This window comes from Corythoichthys intestinalis, chromosome 4 (assembly GCF_030265065.1).
Source record: "Corythoichthys intestinalis isolate RoL2023-P3 chromosome 4, ASM3026506v1, whole genome shotgun sequence".
Taxonomy (NCBI): domain Eukaryota; kingdom Metazoa; phylum Chordata; class Actinopteri; order Syngnathiformes; family Syngnathidae; genus Corythoichthys; species Corythoichthys intestinalis.
This window is the reverse complement of record NC_080398.1, coordinates 20,071,617-20,089,621: the sequence shown is the minus strand read 5'-3', so window position 1 is coordinate 20,089,621 and position 18,005 is coordinate 20,071,617. Positions and strand designations below refer to the sequence as shown.

Here is an 18,005-nt window from a genome sequence, read left to right as displayed (position 1 = left end):
ACGTAAAGTGCAAACAGAACAGGCCCTAAAGTCGAACCTTGTGGCACCCCACAAGACAGACAAGTCTGATTACTAGAGGTGGGAATCTTGGGGAACCTAACGATTCGATTACAATTCAGAGGCTACGATTCGATTATTGATACACCCCGCTCACCACTGTTAGCTGCTTTTAATGTTCCATAAATTAGTTACAAGAATTGTACAAAAATCCTCTCAGGCTTAAATAAATTACTATTTCAGTATCAAGTTAACAGTTCAAAACGTAAATAAAATACTCAAGTCACCGTTCTGTATCAGCAGCTTTAAACAATTAATTTAATGTTGTGAATCAACAGTTGAAGTTGTTAAAACTGTCCCGTTATTGTCCCCATAATTTTCCTTCTGTCTACTTTCAACATGTGAAAGTTTTAAAAATGTTTCATCATTTAAAGATAGATTCAAGTCAAGATTTTGCCGATTTAGGAGTATTTTAGATAAAAAGTTAATTAGGTTTGCTACAACAGCATTCCAGAGAAGATTACTGCTTCAAGATGGGGTCTATTTACTAACGCCGGCGAGTGTCATTTCGCATCTAGTTTTCTATAAATGTGCCAACACCACCGAGTGTCATTTCGCATCTAGCTCTATATACATGTGATATCTGCAGTAGCATTATGTGGGCGTAGTTTGTAGCGGCTGTCGGCCTCAGTCAGGTATTAATGTTTTTTTATCTAGCGGCATGAGTTGAGCATGATATTTACGTTCGTTCATCATTGCCTCCAGAAGAAAGCGCTGAATGTGTTTTGGTTCCGCTTCATTTGGCATATTTCAATAATCGGAACTTGGATGTTTGTGAATCGTTCTCGAATCTTCCACAGCCAAACCGCTAATAATCTAAGAATCGGAAATTTCGCACACCTCAGCTGATTAATAAATTTAAAATCCTGAACTTGGATGTTTCCAAAAGTGTGTTTTATGTTTTTTAAGAGTATAGGCATACACGCATTGTCTACAGATGTCATCGCTTTGAGATACGAACCAAATTCCCAAAAAGTTGGGACCCTGTACAAATTGTGAATAAATACGTATTGCAATAATATGGAAGTGCCAAATTTAAATATTTTACTCACAAGTGAGTTACAAGTTTAAACTGAGATTTAGTGCTGCAACGATTAATCGATTAAATAGAGTAATTTGATTAGAAAAAAAGATTCAAATTAAATTTTTGCTTCGACTATTCGTTTAATTAAAGTGGTGTTGTCATGGTTTGTTTTGAAAGTGTTTGCATTTAGTTTTATTGATTTGGGTGGATACACTGCCCTCTAGTGAAAACGGTGAGTATGACAGAACTCATTGCACATGGCTGAATTCAGCTGCTCCCTGTTAAGACCAACATAAACAGTTTAGTCCGATTACTTAATTATTCGAACTAACTAGTTCATCAATTAATCGACTAAAATAATTGATAGCTGCATCTTTCTTGTTTTCGGTTCTTGTTGGGATGGAGTCACGTGACCATTGTGACATTGGTGAAACAACCCTTTTGCCTACCATTGATCAATTTGTTAACTGATGTATTAACTTGATTCACTGCTCTATTGTGTCTGCTAAACTCTGCCCAAGTTCCTGGCCTCCTTTTACACAAAAACAGACAGATGATTGGCTGCATACTTACTTATTCCTGCCACACTCACACTTGGCAGAGAAAATTTTGTGTACTAAGCTGTGACATTGTATTACATAGCACTAAACATTAGCGCCCTATGAGAATGTTTTTGTGGAAATCGTTACTGTTAGGGTCTGTCAAGATGAGTGTTGTTTTATTAAACGTGTTTTTAAAAGCATATATAGCATATTTTTTGTTACTTACTCAGTACGTGGTGATTGAGTGAGAAGACTGGTTGTTGTGGTTGTTGCTGGTTGTTGGATTTGAGGTGACACCACACTCTGGGAAGTAACAATCTTTATGGGAGAGGCTGCAACAGAAGTGGCCCCAACATGGCCATCGCTGGTGTACTGGACTACAGGGCCTTTACTTCTCAATGCACCTGGGACCAAAACAAGAAGCAAGGCATTAAGATGAGACATTTTGTTCAATTTTGTTCAATCTTTTTTGGGTTTTAATACTGTACACTAAAATTAGCGTAATTTATAAATTAGGAACCACTACATTTCCCACCTGCTACCGGTTCAATCTTTTTGGGGTTTTAATACTGTACACTAAAATTACCGTAATTTATAAACTATGAACCGCTACATTTCCCACCTGCCTATAACTTTGCGGTTTATAGTCCAGTGCTGCTACATTTTGGATTTTTTACAGGCCAATGAGCTGCAATTGTATGCACTTGTATCCATGTATGCAAGTATTTGTTACCCATATTGGGTCGTGTTCTCTGCTGGCCAGCTAGCTTCTTCTCCTGAGTGTTGGCGGTGGTCATCTTCAAGTTGAACATTGGCTCCAACCTGGTAGAGCCTCTATAGATCCACTCACTCCTCTTATCGTCCTGGTGTAGAGTTCATAAGAAGCAACTTTGTTATTATTAGTAGTAGTAGTAGTATTAAGTAAATACACAGTGGTATGAAAAAGTATCTGAACCTTTTGGAATTTTTCACATTTCTGCGTAAAATCACCATTAAATGTGATCTGATCTTTGTCAAAATCACACGGATGAAAAAACTGTCCGCTTTAACTAAAACCATTCAAACATTTATAGGTTTTCATATTTTAGTGAGGATAGTATGCAAACAATGACAGCAGGGGAAAAAATAAGCGAACCATCACATTTAATATTTTGTGGCCCCTCTTTTGGCAGCAATAAACTTCAACCAGACGCTTCCTGTAGCTGCTTTTCTGACAGCAGTGGCTTCCTCCGTGGAGTCCTCCGATGAACACCATTCTGGGCCATAGTTTTACATATAGTTGGTGTGTACAAATAGATATTGGAATGTGCCCGTTATTTCTGTAAGTCTTTAACAGACACTCTAGGGTTCTTTCTTACCTCTTTGAGTATTCTGCGCTGAACTCTTGGCATCATCTTTGGTGGACGGTCACTCCTTGGGAGAGAAGCAACAGTGCCAAACTCTCTCCATTTGTAGACAACTTCTCTGACTGTCGATTGATGAACATCCAGACTTTTAGAGATGGTTTTGTATCCTTTCCCAGCTTTATACAAATCACAGGTCTTCAGACAGCTCTTTTGACCGAGCCATGATGCACATCAGACAATGCTTCTCATCAAGACACTTCTTACCAGGTGTGTGTTTTATAGTGGGCAGGGCAGCTTTAAACCATTCATTGGTGATTGGGCACACACCTGACTTAAATTGTTTGGTAAAAATTGGTTTCAATTGCTCTCCTTAGGCAGAGGGTTCACTTACTTTTCTCCCCTTCTGTCATTGTTTGCATGCTATCCTCAATAAAATATGAAAACCTATAAATGTTTGGGTGGTTTTAGTTAAAGCAGACACTGTTTTTTTTCATCTGTGTGATTTTGATAAAGATCAGATCACATTTGATGGCGATTTTATGCAGAAATGTGAGAAATTCCAAAAGGTTCAGATACTTTTTTATACCACTTTAAATGGAACTTTGTCAGTGTGTGTCTGTGTCTTCGTTCCCTACGGACTCCGAAACGGCTGGGCTGATTTTGACGAAGTTTTACCCAGTTGTACTTTATGTTTCTGTGAGTGTTCTTAGGTGGGTTTGATTTCTTTAGGTCTCCATTCAGTGTGAAAATTAATCCGAAACAAGAAAATTAGCATAGAAAATGCCCATCTTCCCTTTTTCACCCATCCATACTGCTAGTTGTGAAAAATTATAAAGCAATAGAATATTAAAAAAAACTAAATTACTTCAATTAAAATAAATAAAAACAGAAATACACATTGGTTACGGCGGTTACGGTTACACTCGAAAGCAGTAGTTCTTAACCTTGCTAACGGTACACAACCCTACGAGTTTCACAGGTGCATTCAGAGAACCCTTCGGAATTTAATAATAAAGCCATTTTTTTACAAATTCAAAACCTAGCAAGCTAACATCTCAGTGAATTCCTGTTCAAATTGCTTCCAGATTGTAAATTTACAACAAATAGTTTTGCCTTTTGCTGTTGATTTTCCCGTCGGTAAATGAAATGAAACTAATTTCATTTCACACTGTTCCTTTTTTGTTTTCATGTTTGCATTCTCATTTTATTGTCACATCCTTACATCACATACTATTTTCATGGCGTAAAATGACGCGGTTTTTTTTTTTTTTTTTTTAATTATCTACCCAAATCATGCTGTCTGTAGATCTGCTATACTTCCTCATACCAAGTGCCAGTCCAGTCAAGCTTCCACTGAGCAAAGCGATTTCCCCTCCAATCAGATGAAGGGCTAGCATTTGAAAGAAATGGAATAAAGCCTGTAAAATAGGGCAAACCAGTCCAAAACCTGGTCTAAAACAACACTTTGCCAGATTTAGTCTTCGTGCAAAATAGGGCTCTGGGTTTCTTAACCTTCACCGAACCCTAGTTAAGAACCATTGCTCTTAAGTTTTTTATTTTCATTATGGTTAATTCATTGTGTGCCGTTGATGTCATTGTTCGTCAAATTCATTGAAACCAGAAGACTGGATTTGAATGCTCATCTTTTAGTGCCTTTGATAGCACTAGATGTCCAATCTATTTTGACTGGGAGGCAGTCAGAAGTGATTGCACGTCTCGCGCCGTCAATGGTACGCATGTAGTTAAATGAGTTCCCTGTAAGGGTTGAATACATAAACGTTTTTTTGTACCAGAAAGAGGATCTTGACCAAGCTGCCATCCACTTCCTCGACTTTACTTTTCCACCAAGTTCCCTCCCACTCCGTTTTGGTGAACTGCCCCACTTTGAGGAGCACCATGGGCCGACTGGGATACGCTGTGATGTACTCCTCAATAAAGTCTCGGCATGACGCGTCCTCAATGTCCTCCCAGGTACGCTTCACTGAAATAAATCATTGATTGAAAGAATAACACATTTGGACTGGTCTGAGCCTTATCAATATTTGTTGGATGGGCCCTTACATGGTCTGCATACAGGGAAGAGATCTGGTAGGTTGACGTAGGAAGCGTAGCCGTCATCAAAGAAGATCAAGAACCTGAGAGACGAACAGGACGCCAGGTATCAATTTAAATGCCCTCTGTCTTTCAAGCATGGTTTGACCTGGCCCACCCACCTCATTTGATTCTTGGTGCTGGGCATCTCAGCTACAATCCCTGCATAGAGCCACATTTGGTGGCTGTCCTTGTACTTGGCCACCACACGGGCCCCAACAAACAGACTTTCTAGTGTGGGGTTGTAGTCGAAGGCCACATGGTTGCCAGAGAGCAGACTCTTGCCTTTATCGAACTTCACTTTGTATTTAAACATATTTGAACCTGAAGAAGTGCATAACAATATTAAAAGGGTCAGTCCTAAATCATTAACGTGATAATTTAAAATGAATATGTGTCCCGTACCGATGGCGTTAATGGCAACGAGCGTGCCCTTGTGCCAGGTCTTCATGCGTTTCTTCCCCAAGATGCTCATGCCCACTCGGAGCTCATCTTCCCTTTTCTTGGGACTGGGTTGGCCCGCAGGTTGAGTCAGAATCTGAGATACGATAACAGCTGGTGGTGCAGCAGTACCTTGAGTGATAAAAGATAACAAGCGCCGCTGGTTTAGTAAAATATGAATTTGTGCGTTTGTTTAAGTGAATGACTGTAAGTGTAGGTATGTGACAATATGCTAACCTGACTGGGTTGGCGATCTGGGCAAGGCCCCTGTTGAAGGCCTGGTGACAATTTGAACTAATTTGTTGACCTGTTCACTGGTTTTCTTCAATGCACTGGAGGTATCCTTAATCAGGGTGGGGGGAAAACATCATTATCCCACATTGTTAAATATTAAATTGCTATTCATTTCCCATTACATTGGACACATGAAACGAATATATTTTAGGCAGTTACTACAGTGGTATGAAAAAGTATCTGAACATTTTGGAATTTCTCACATTTCTGCATATAATCACCATCAAATGTCAAAATCACACAGATGAAAAAACTGTCTGCTTTAACCAAAAACACCCAAACATTTATAGGTTTTCATATTTAGGATAGTACGCAAACAATGACAGAAGGTGGGGGAATAAGTAAGTGAACCTTCACATTTAAATCAACTATCCTTGATCGCAGTTATTCAGACAGCTATTTTGACCGAGCCATGATGCACATCAGACAATGCATCTCATCAAGACAATTCTTAGCAGGTGTGTGTTTTATAGTGGGCAGGGCAGCTTTAAACCACTCATCAGTGATTGGGCACAAACTTGACTTAAACTGTTTGGTAAAAATTGGTTTCAGTTGCTCTCCTTAGGCAGAGGGTTCACTTATTTCTCCCCCTTCTGTCATTATTTGCATGCTATCCTCATAAAATATGAAAACCTTCAAATGGTTGGGTGGTTTTAGTTAAAGCAGACAGTTTTTTCATCTGCGTGATTTTGACAAAGATCAGATCACATTTGATGATTTTATGCAGAAATATTAGAAATTCCAAAAGTTTCAGATACTTTTTCATACCACTGTACAACAATATCGCAATGTTTTTAATGAACAACTTATTTAAAAAAAAAAAAAAAGGGTCTGGTTACTCTAATAAACGGACACATATAGGTGACTGGTATTCAAAAAAAAGTTTAGTCCTGCTGTAAACTGTGGTACTTTTTGATGATAATTGGTAATAGTACTGCAACGATTAATCGATTAACTCAAGTAATTCGATTAGAAAAAAAGCTTCAACTTGCCGCTTTGAGGATTTATTTACCTTAATTAGAGTGATGTTGTAATAGTTTAACTGATTTTGGGTGGATACACTGCCCTCTAGTGGCAACTCGTCTAACATAGCTGAATCCAGCTGCACCCTGTTAAGACCAACAACAGGTATGCTTTTGTTTAAGCTAATATGTTTTTTTTATGCATTTGTTATTTAGTTTAGAAGAATATTGAGCCGGTTTTTGTGGGAATATGTGTTTGAACGATTTAAGCGCTTTGTTAAAAAAAAAAAAAAAAAAAAAAAAAGGAAACACATTGCATTTTAGAGCATTTAAGCTAGTGGACATTTTCCAATTCAAGTTAGTCAATCGTTCTTTTGTTGTACTAACAGTAGATCCTCTTTTTTTATACCATTTGAAGCTGAGCTCAGGTACTTCAATTTAGTTTTAAATGCATTCATTGCTCTTGTGAAATGAAAGCGCAATTCTGCATAGTTTGAAGAAACACTCATGAATTTTATTTTGTATTCGCATTTAATGCTCTTTTGAAAGTGCATTCTTAGCAACCCAAAAATATAATGCAGGAATAAAACCTTTTTTGTTTTACATCTGCCAAAATTTATTCTGCAATGCATTAAATGTTCGTAATCCAATACCTCAAATATTCGAACTAACAAATCTCTAAGATTAATCAATTACCTAAATAATCGATAGCTTACATAGCTAACATATTTTTGTTTATTATTATGGCCAACTTTTATTTCCCATTGGCAACCAACATATTCCAATCAGGATTCAGTTGTCAATAACTTAAAAACTAAAGACCATAATTGCATACTACCCATTTGAATAAATATGCATGTCCATTAGGGGTGTAACGGTACACAAAAATCTCGGTTCGGTACGTACCTCGGTTTTAAGGTCACGGTTCGGTTGATTTTCGCTACAGTAAAAAAAAACAAAATGCAAAATATAAATGTGCTAATTGTTTATTACACACCTTTCTGCTTTCAACAATAGGAACATTAGCCTATACAAAGCTAGAATTCTGCTAAAAAAGTAGCGGGTATTTAAAGATAATCCAACAACAATTTGCCTTTCAGACCCCGCGTATTGGTCAGCTTTCTGAAAGAAAGAAGAAAAAAGAAGTCCTGTGCTAAAGAGAAATCAATCCCAATGAAAAAGATTTTAACATGTATTTTACAAATGAAATGCCTCAATGAATCATTTTATTTTTCTTACGAACGGTTTTCAAAAGCTTTATTGGTCGATTTTCTCAAGTTAAAGCGCCACACAGAAATTGATAAATTTAATTGTGTAAGCAGGATCTGTGTATTATTATTTAATTACAGGTGTTTTAGCTCATTTCATTTTATTTAAATGGGCTATTATTCATGATGTTTTTATATTTTACAAATGTGATATAGTATTCATTTATATTGTATATTTTATGTTTTATAACTTTAGTTCCTATGTGAATATTAGTTCTTACTTGTTTTGTTGTAGTTGGAGGGTTTTGTATTGAACACGGGGCCATGTTGGTTATTATTATAGCAGAGAAGACAGCAGTAAATCAACAAAGACAAGTCAACTGTGCCCCGATCTACCACTCAAGAGATCTGAGGGACTCAAAAAGTGGGTTACAATTGCATATTAGTATGAAAATCGACCGGCTCGACCGTATTTTTACACGAGAGACTTCCGGTCTGCCCGATCCTAGCTACCGGTAGTGATATTGACGCAGGAGGGTCGCATCTCGCGTCAAATAATAAACTCTGCCGTTCTTTTCGTGTGCGTCGCGTTGAGCCGCGTCTAACACACGGCTGCACTGCGACTGGTGTGTATTGGCTGATTTACTTTAACGCCCGCGTTTCATTGCTTTCTCGCGGCGGCCACGTTGTCGCGCCGTTGACGTTTCTGGGTTATACTGTCCTACCGTGTTGGTCCTAATTATAGTAGAGAAGTCGGGAGTAAATATAATCTACACAAAGAAACTGTAACCCGATCGACTCACAGCCTCGAAAAGTAAAGGTTACATTACGTCAGAAACTCGTTCGGTGCGGCTCCGTTCCGAACCGAGCACCACGTACCGAAACAGTTCAATACCAATACATGTACCGTTACACCCTTAATATCCATCTTCCTAATTGTGCCAAATCTTAGAAAATGCACTGCCAGCCTCTCCCAGTCAGAATGGGTGGAATTAAAGATGTGACCGAAAATTCCACGCCGAAAAAACTGTCGCGAACACGACTGGCTAACAGCCAGCATGTCCACGGAGAAAGCATCAGCAAACGGGTTGTTTCTCACAGTTTTTTAATGACGTAATCACAAAAAGGTTCTTCATACTATTCGGTGGTAAACTTTCGGTCTTCAAAACCATAATTCATTTTTAGCTATTTTCGGCCGAATTTTCGGTCACATCTCTAGATTGGAAGTCTGACGCCCTCATTGGCAGCATATTAGTTAAAATTCACTAAAGCACTTAAAGCAATATCAAGCTTTTAATGCCCTTACCATTGAATCTGGGATAGTAATGACAGGAGTCTTTGGCGGGACCACTGGCATGATGAAAAGAAGAACAGCAAGTGAGGAATTGTTTACCACAATAACATTACACCGGTCCTGTATGCAGGTAGAAGCAAGCCCACCAAACACCAAATTTGCCTCTTATTTGAGAAACTATACAAGCAACATGAGGAATACTTTAAAAAGTATGTAAAAAAAGGTGGGTGTGGAAGGGCTAACAATATATATATAGACAAAGTACAGGTTGTCCCTCGGGTTACAAACAAGTTCCCCTCCTAGACTGGCGATGTAACCCCAATTCCTGTAGTGTTAATCTATATTTTTTGTGTGCTATAGATTTCCATCTATTTTTCGTAGGCTTTAAAAATTTAGGCTGTAAAAGGAACTCACAACAACCGACAGCAATGACATCATCGTCGTCATCGTCATCATCTATCTCAATGACCTCGGAGGATGGCAATCCTTCGCCGCCGCCATCTTCTTCCTCTGAGCTGCTTTTGTAGACCAGGCCATTCTTCTTGTAGGTCTCCCTCACTAGCTTCTCACACTCCACCAGCGATCTGAGGAGGACGGTGTGTAAGCACGCGGACACAAGGACTGCCGACAAAACAACTACTTACTTGTTGGCTTCGTTGAAGAGCTTCTCCGTGGCGGCCTCCTCTCGCTCCTTCTGCTCCACTAACTGTGTTAGCTCGTTGAGCTCAGCCCGTTTCTTCTGTACCATCTCGCTTTTTTCCACCATCTCGTTGATCCATTTCTTCAGATCGTCTAGAGAGACGCCCAGCTCTTCTTCTAGACTCGAGTCCCAGCCCTCCACCTCCATTCTGAAAGCATCCATCTGTATCGATAATGCTGTTTTTTTTTCATTATACAGTATTGTAAATTTGTTATCCTTTGCTGATTAACCATTCACTTAGGAAAAAAAACAATTTTTTTTAGTTTTAATCAGGGGCTGTAATAACTAATTATCTTCACGCATTCACATTCTGTGAATGATGCACATTGTGGACATGTTTTTCAGTATGGTGTTAATTAGTAGCATATTAATGTGTATGTATTTTTTTTCTAAATGTGTTTCTGGTGTATTTTCAACCCTTGCTGGCGCCTACGTGTTATTAGTTTTGATAAGTTCCAGCACTTTCTGCTGACGTAGTCATATGTCGACGCGAGCTCATTGCGAATGGAGTGAGATAAATTAATGCGCTAACGTATGCAACGCGTGTAGACGATCTTGCCATCTGACCATGTTGTTTGTGCCTTATACAAACATCGCTCGTAAGTCTTTGTTTTATATTCATGAGCCATGAGCGTTGAGTAGTGTATTAGAGATGTGTATATTTAGTTTTGCTTGCATTTGTGGTAAAAATTGGTTACATTGTTTCATTGCGTGAAAGCTGTGTTACCACTTGCAATTCAAATTAACACGTGGTGTTTACTTTGCTTTATTTTGTGATTTTATTTCAAATAATTGACACAAGGTTTTGTTGTTTTCAGTTTTACACAAAAGTATCAGTGCTCTTGTCAAGAGAAAGATGACCACAGTAAAGCCAATTCAATTTACTTTATGCTCTAAAGAGAAGTCAGACGCTAGTTTGTTCGGTATCTGTCGATTTGTGCACCCGTATACACATTGATGACGCAATAAGTGCCTTTTTGGTACTTTGAATTTAATTAAAAACAAACAAACTGATGTTTGCTCGACTTCGATTTCAACAATAAATACAGTGTTGCAATAATATAGGCACTTTTCCCCCATAACTTCAGTTGAAGTTGTTCTCTTATGTTTCACAGAATGTTTATTTGGAAAACCTTGAAGTTGTTACATTTATCATTAGTAATGCATCACAATACAGTTAGCCAAGTCCACAATATCATATTTCGGTATTGGATTGTTGGAGTTGGACAATATTAGGATATTCGTTACCGGTTAAAAAGTCATTTTCGGATAACTCTAACAATAACTACTTGTACCAGTAGCAGATGGCTAAAAGGAGAAAATTTAATTTTTTTCCCTCTAAATTGATGGCTTGAAATACAAGTTTAATTTTTTTTCCTTGACTACAAGATTTACAAGGACTGTGGCTAAATTATTTCAAAGGTTCAGCTGTGGGCTCCAATGTCAAGTAGTTCATCTTATAAAGATTATGCACTGATCATTTGATAAAATAAATAAAGATGAGATGTTGCCTAAAACATCAAGAATCCACCAGAGGTACGTGACAATGTGCTAACCTGTGTGTACTTTGGGCTTCATTAGTATTTACATTTATTATTAGATTTATTTATTATTCTACATATTAGATTTTACTTTTTGGGGGGGCAGAGGTGCCAACAATGGCTCTACCAGTTTAACCAATGAGACGTCGCAACAATAATCACATGACTCCATTATACCAATCAGATTCAAGCTTGCCGTTGTATGATCACACCGGCCTGTTCAATCATATGGAGTCTTTAAAACACCGTAAAAAATTAAGTATTTGACACAGAGCACTGCCATCAACAGGACTCGAAAGCGCGGATTTTAACCTCTGTCCCAGTTTTTATTTGGAAAATTTGCCAATCGACCACAGAAAACTGGAGATATTATGACATTAAAAGGATAATATGAATATGTTTGTCCACTAGCGAGTACTTATGCTCTTTGGACAAATGATGCTTGATATCTGTAGATTTTTTTTCTCTCGCAAGAATAAATTTTTTTTTTTTTTTTAATTCTTTGATTTAATGTGGTTATGTAATAGGTTGTAGTGCAGTATGATAATAACAGTTCGTATATATAACTGTGCTGAGGAAACAAAAAACATGGTTAAAAAAAATATTCAAACATCAGAAGCAGGTACTCGCAATGTTACTCACTACTTGAGTATTCAGCAGAATACTTTTGTACTTGTACTTGAGTAAATTTTTTGGATGACTACTTTTACCTGAATATTTTTTTTGAAGAAAAACATTACTCTGAGTAAAATTTTGGGCTACTCAACCTTGACTTAATGTAATAGGCTATAGTGCAGTATAATAATAACGGTTCATATAACTTTGTGCTGAGGAAAAAAATATATATATATATTCAAACATCATAAGCAGTTACTCGCAATGTTACTCGCTACTTGAGTATTGACCAAAATACTTTTGTACTTGTACTTGAGTACATTTTTTGGATGACTACTTTTACTTGAGTAATATTTTTTTGAAGAAACGTTTCTCTTTAGGTAAAATTTTTGGCTATTCAACCAAACTCTGGAATCCACTGTAACTACAAATGAACCTAATTCGGTTGACAAAAATCAATGGGCTTTATCATTGTGTCAGTGGGCAAAATACCCCCCCCCCCTCATTTTATTTAGTATTTTTGAATGAAACAAATAAAGGGGCCACCAAAGCTTCTGCGACCCTTGGAGGATGCAAACAGAAATATGTGAAAAACATGACTTATGATTTTTTGTCCAAGTGCCTCAAAAGAATATGGGGACAGCTGCTCGCGTTTCGAGAAATATGATCGAGTTACACATTGTGGAGCGTTTTTTAAACAATGTAAACACTGTGTTTGGTCAGACTCTGTTGTTTTCCTTTCACTCTCATTTACGTTCATTGGCGTTAGTTGCGAGCCAATAAGGCATACACAGCGTACATTGGCCATACATTTAATTCATTTCAAGCAAACGGGCTAACACGGTAGCCGGGTATTAGCGTGAAGAACGCCTCCCATGCTGAACGACTGATGCGGGAAACAACAACAAAGCATTACAACAGGTCGCTTTTCTTTCAAATGCGTCGCCACGACTACAGTGGAGCTCAAATTAAGAGGAAAAATACACCACTGACCCCTCGTCGGTGTCCATCTTGGGTGTTGAGAACTGAACATAAACTGTGGGCTAGCTAATGCTAGTAGCTACTAGCTAAATTAGAGGGCGCATGTTTTGCTTCGCGGGATGATCCGAGTGGGCGGTGTTTGTTTGATTGTCTGTGAGTTGGGGTGGTGGAGAAGTCTATCTGTTGACTCCCATGAAAATCCGGTCGGTCTTTGAACCTTTTTGACAATCCCAAAAATGCGGTTCGCTCAAATATGTTGTTTTCGTCTACAAAAGTAGTCCCCCATTTTTTTGTTGTTGCTCCCATTCACATTAGGGCTGCAGCTATCGATTATTTAAGCAGTAGATTAATCGATGAACTAGTTAGTACAGATCATCGAGTAATCGGATAAGGAACACAAAAAATCAAAATGCCTGAGCGGAGCGTTAAAAGGTATTTAAAAAAATAAATAAATAAATGAAGATTTAAGTACAACAAATGAACAATTGGCTAACTTACATAGCAAAAGTCTGCTAGCTTAAAAGCTTAAAATGCTAACGTTTTATTTTTTCAACTTAAACCCTCGCCAAGTCGAAGATTAAGCCTGATGTCAAAAATTCTGAACTTCCCCACTAAGGCAAAACACTACCGCTTTTGTGCACTGCTAAAAACTGAAAAGTTACCTAGTGCTGCTTTAAAATGGTTTTTTATTGATTTTAAAAATGAAATAGTTTTGTCTGTGAAAGTTTCCATAAATAGTTCAAATTGTATTATTTATATATATATATATTTTTTTTTTATAAATAGAATAGAATGCTAAAACAATTTTAAAAAATCTTGAGAATTAAAAATCTCTTTAAAGTTAAATATCTTAATTTGACACACCACAAGTACCGAGAAAAGGATTTGATTCCCCCCCCCCCCCCCCCCCCGAAAAACTCATTCACTGACATCAACAGCAATAGATGTCCAATCCATTTTACTTAAGGTTTCCAAAACAAATTTTTAATTGAATCTACAGTCCCTGACAAGTCTTGTTGCTTATCCATTTTGTAGAAACAATTGCTAATAACCTGACTTTAAATTATTCAATTGGTTTCAGAAATGGCTCATATGAAAGCTAAGACCCTCCCAAATGATGATGAATGTACAAAAATATATTTGTCTCACTGAAAAAAGATTTATCATTTCATGAAGACATAGAGGTCAAATTTTGGCAAGACAAAAGTTTTGTCGCCTACAGAAAGTAGTGTGAAAATTGAACAAAAAATGTACTTCAAATACAAAAATACGTTACATAACATAAGCGAATTAAGTAGTGTTGCTGTGAGATCCAAATTTAATATTTTGTATGACTTCCATGGGCTCGAAGGACTGCATCCATGCGGTTCGGCAAGGATTCATGCAATTTATTGATGAAGTCATCAGGAACATCAAAGAAGGCAGTCTTGCATGCCTCCCAGAGTTCATCAACATTCTTGGGTTCACTGTTTTGTGGCAAAATGGGGATTTTTCAGATGAATCTTTCATTGAATTACATCACAGTCGTCGCAAATATTGCAGGAGACCTACTGGAGCCCGCATGGATCCGAGATCCAATCAGAAAACAGTGGAGTTTGGTGGTGGCAAAATCATGGTCTGGGGTTACATCCAGTATGGGGGTGTGCAAGAGATCTGCAGGGTGGAAAGGCAACATAAATAGTCTGAAATATCAACAAATCTTAGCTGTCTCTTACATTCCTAATCATAAAAAGGGACACATTCTGCAGCGGGATGGTGCTTCTTCGCATACTTCAATCTCTACCTCAAATTTCCTCAAGGTAAAAAAGACCAAGATCCTCCAGAACTGGCCAGCCCAGTCACCAGACATGAACGTCATTGAGAATGTCTGGGGTAGGATGAAAGAGGAAGCATGGAAGACGAAACCCAAGAATTTTGATGAACTCTATGCATGCATGCAAGACTGCTTTCTTGGCCGAACCACACTGATGCAGTCCTTCAAGCCCATACAAAATATTAAATTTGGATCTCACATTCAACATTATTTGTGAGGGTCTTAGCTTTCATATGAGAAATTTCTGAAACCAATTGAATAATTAAAAGTCAGGTTATAAGCAATTGTTTCTAAAAAATGGATAAGCGACAAGACTTTTGTCAGGGACTGTATAGTATATTGACATTCCTATAATATAAAATGTCAAAAAGGGAGCAACTTATATATAGAAATTCCAGCCTATGCAATTAAAAACAGTAACAGCAATTTTTTTCCCATACTTGATCTTAAAAAGTAACTGAACTTGCTGGGAAAAAAAAAAAAGATAAAAAAAAATACAGGATGGGACACTAAGACTGTGCAAGAAAAGTTGATGCCACCTTCTATGCAATTCTTAAAATAAAATACTTAAGTGTCATAGAAAGTGCAAATGATAAAACTAATATCACCTTTTGGCATTTTTCAGGCCTCGCCCTGCTCTTCCCGATACATGCTGACAGAGACGGCACTGTAGGGGTCCAGCACTATGTGGGCACAGCGGATTATGGTCACCAGCAAGAAGAGGCAGAGGAGGAGAAAGAAGAATAAGGCAAAACCCTGATCGAAATCCATGTCCACTTGGGTGACGGGAGCCAGTTGGCGCTCCATGAAAACGGTGCCTAAATGTTGACCTTGTTGTTCACTCCAAAGAGTCCGAATCCAGAGTTCTTGTGTGCACTTCGCAGCATTGAGACATGTGTGGACACACGCTTCCCCTAATTGACACCTGTGACCCACATTCATTTTTGATGGGATCACGAGGATAGGCCATCTACCTTTTCTTGGGCTTTTTAGGACAACGCAGGGGGAGATGTACGTATGCATGTTAAAATAATTTCTATACTAAATTGTGATGCAATATATAAAATGGCTAACGATAGTCTTTAGTACTATCGTAACTTTCCAACTATAAGCCGCAACTATTTTCCTTTATTTTGAATCCTGTGGCTTATAGTTCATTGCGGCTTATTTGTTGATTTATTGGGTTAATAGGTAACACTTCATTTGACAGCGGCATCATAAGACTTTCATAAAACCGTCATTATTATGACATGACACTATCATGGGCATTACTGAATGCCATTAAGTGTCATCCAGCAAATTATGTCACTAACTCCATTTATGTCCAACTTGGATATTTTACATCCACTCAAAAGTGAGATCATTTTCCGCATAACACAAAATGACATCTGTTATAAGCATTCATTAAAGCTCATGACAGTGTTATGTCATAATTATGATTGTCTAATGACAGTCTCATTGCGCCACTGTCAGATAAAGTGTTACCAAATACCATAACTAACAGTTAATGAAACAACTGGAACAGTAACTGACAAATTAGCACAGAACATTAATTTGTTATTTACATCTGCAGCGCTGCAGTGCATGCTAGGAGACATGTTGGACGATGACACTGTTGACAGCAGGTGGCAACAGAGGTTGACTGTCACCCCCAAGGGAGCACTAATGGCCAAATGAAGCTTCTTGAAGGAATAAAGCTTTGCAGCCAATTGGTTCAAAGCTTCACTTGGTCTTATGACAGTCGTATGCCACTGAGAAATAAAGTGTTACCGGTTAATATCTTTTGGTGTAAACATCCTATAATACAGTGAGGACAGCTGTGGCTTATAGTCCAGCGCGGCTTATCTATAAACAAATGCCGTTGTCGTGGCAAATTTGGTGGGTGACGGCTATGAGGCGTGTCTTATTGTCCCAAAATTATGGTACTTACTATTTGTTTTTTATTGAGTCTTTTATTACCTTTTAATTGTCTTGATATTACAATGTTTAAGTATTTTCTTAAGATATATATAGTATGTTCTGTCTGTATGCATCTAAACAAAACAAGCTGAAAGCGCATGGTAGTACTTTGGGGGTGTCAAATTCGCCTCTTGTAAGACGTTTTGCCGGTGTAGCGCATTTTGGCAGTACACTGGTTTTGTTATACTTTCGTCTCGTCTCATCCCGTCTTTCCTGTTCATTTAGCTTTTGCAACTTGTTTTATGAAATATCGACAGTGCTGTCATGCTTATTAATATTCCTCTCTGGTTCAAATTGAAAGGGTTGAACAGATGACATGTTTATGTGGCTAGAGTCATACTCTGGAAGTCCGGCAGCGTAACCCAGTGACGTCACCGCCCTGCGACGTCAACAACAATGGCGACCTACGAGTTAAACCAATTTTATAAGTTGAATAAGAATGAAAACAGAGTTTTAATATCAAATTATTTTAACTCATAATAACATATCTTTTAAGAACTACAAGTAATAAGGCAAATATTTCTTTAAAATCCTATTTAATAAGATCTAATATCATACAACATCTCATGGCTAGAGTAAGTGAATGATAAGGATTTTTAGAACATTTTTTTCATTTTTGCAAAATGAAAGCCTTATTTATCGTTAGAAAGTACATGTAAAGTGTTAAAATCTGAAAACGACAAAGATTTCAGCAGTTTATAACGTAATACGGATCTTTAAAAATGACTACCTGCAAAATTCAATCACAAATATTCTGTTCTGATTTCACAAACTATACCAGAAATGTTATCACGAAATTTTTCAAACATTTTAAGTACTGTTAGAGAATAACTGAAGCTAAATCACCCACTCATAAGTGTTCTTATATGGTGAATAACATCTTACAGTGGCTTTTAAATACTTTCCATTTGGTTTCTTTGAACCTGCAGATTGCTGGTAAGAAGATACCGAGTGAGGAAGATTTGACTGCCTGTGAGTTTAAACAGGAAAGAGGAAGAAAGAGGATATCAAGACGGTCCACTTGAGAGGGACTGGAAACTGACCTGTCCAATGAGGTGCACATTACTTCAACTCCTTAATGCTGTATACTCACACCAACCTAAAAAGTTTAAAAACAAATAAATAACACATACAGTC

General features: G+C 37.7%; 1 protein-coding gene and 1 long non-coding RNA gene across 3 annotated transcripts in view; one reads left to right on the top strand and one right to left on the bottom strand.

The window, feature by feature from the left end:
• setdb1b (SET domain bifurcated histone lysine methyltransferase 1b) overlaps positions 1–13,277 on the bottom strand; it is a 27,730-nt gene extending 14,453 nt beyond the window's left edge. The window contains exons 1-11 of one of the 2 annotated variants that reach the window (XM_057833971.1): positions 13,109–13,277; positions 9,904–10,107; positions 9,674–9,843; positions 9,272–9,315; positions 5,739–5,844; positions 5,466–5,633; positions 5,183–5,384; positions 5,031–5,104; positions 4,760–4,950; positions 2,357–2,486; positions 1,850–2,027 (exon numbers count right to left, since the gene is read on the bottom strand). In XM_057833971.1, coding sequence (XP_057689954.1) covers positions 1,850–2,027; positions 2,357–2,486; positions 4,760–4,950; positions 5,031–5,104; positions 5,183–5,384; positions 5,466–5,633; positions 5,739–5,844; positions 9,272–9,315; positions 9,674–9,843; positions 9,904–10,107; positions 13,109–13,125 — 1,484 coding nt within the window. In that variant the 5' untranslated portion in view covers positions 13,126–13,277. The remainder of the gene's footprint in view (positions 1–1,849; positions 2,028–2,356; positions 2,487–4,759; positions 4,951–5,030; positions 5,105–5,182; positions 5,385–5,465; positions 5,634–5,738; positions 5,845–9,271; positions 9,316–9,673; positions 9,844–9,903; positions 10,108–13,108) is intronic. The other variant, XM_057833972.1, reaches the window with a different exon arrangement.
• Positions 12,876–18,005, top strand: LOC130914615 (uncharacterized). The gene is made up of 3 exons (XR_009062973.1): positions 12,876–13,036; positions 15,535–15,920; positions 17,798–18,005. It is a non-coding gene; the product is annotated as an uncharacterized LOC130914615 (long non-coding RNA).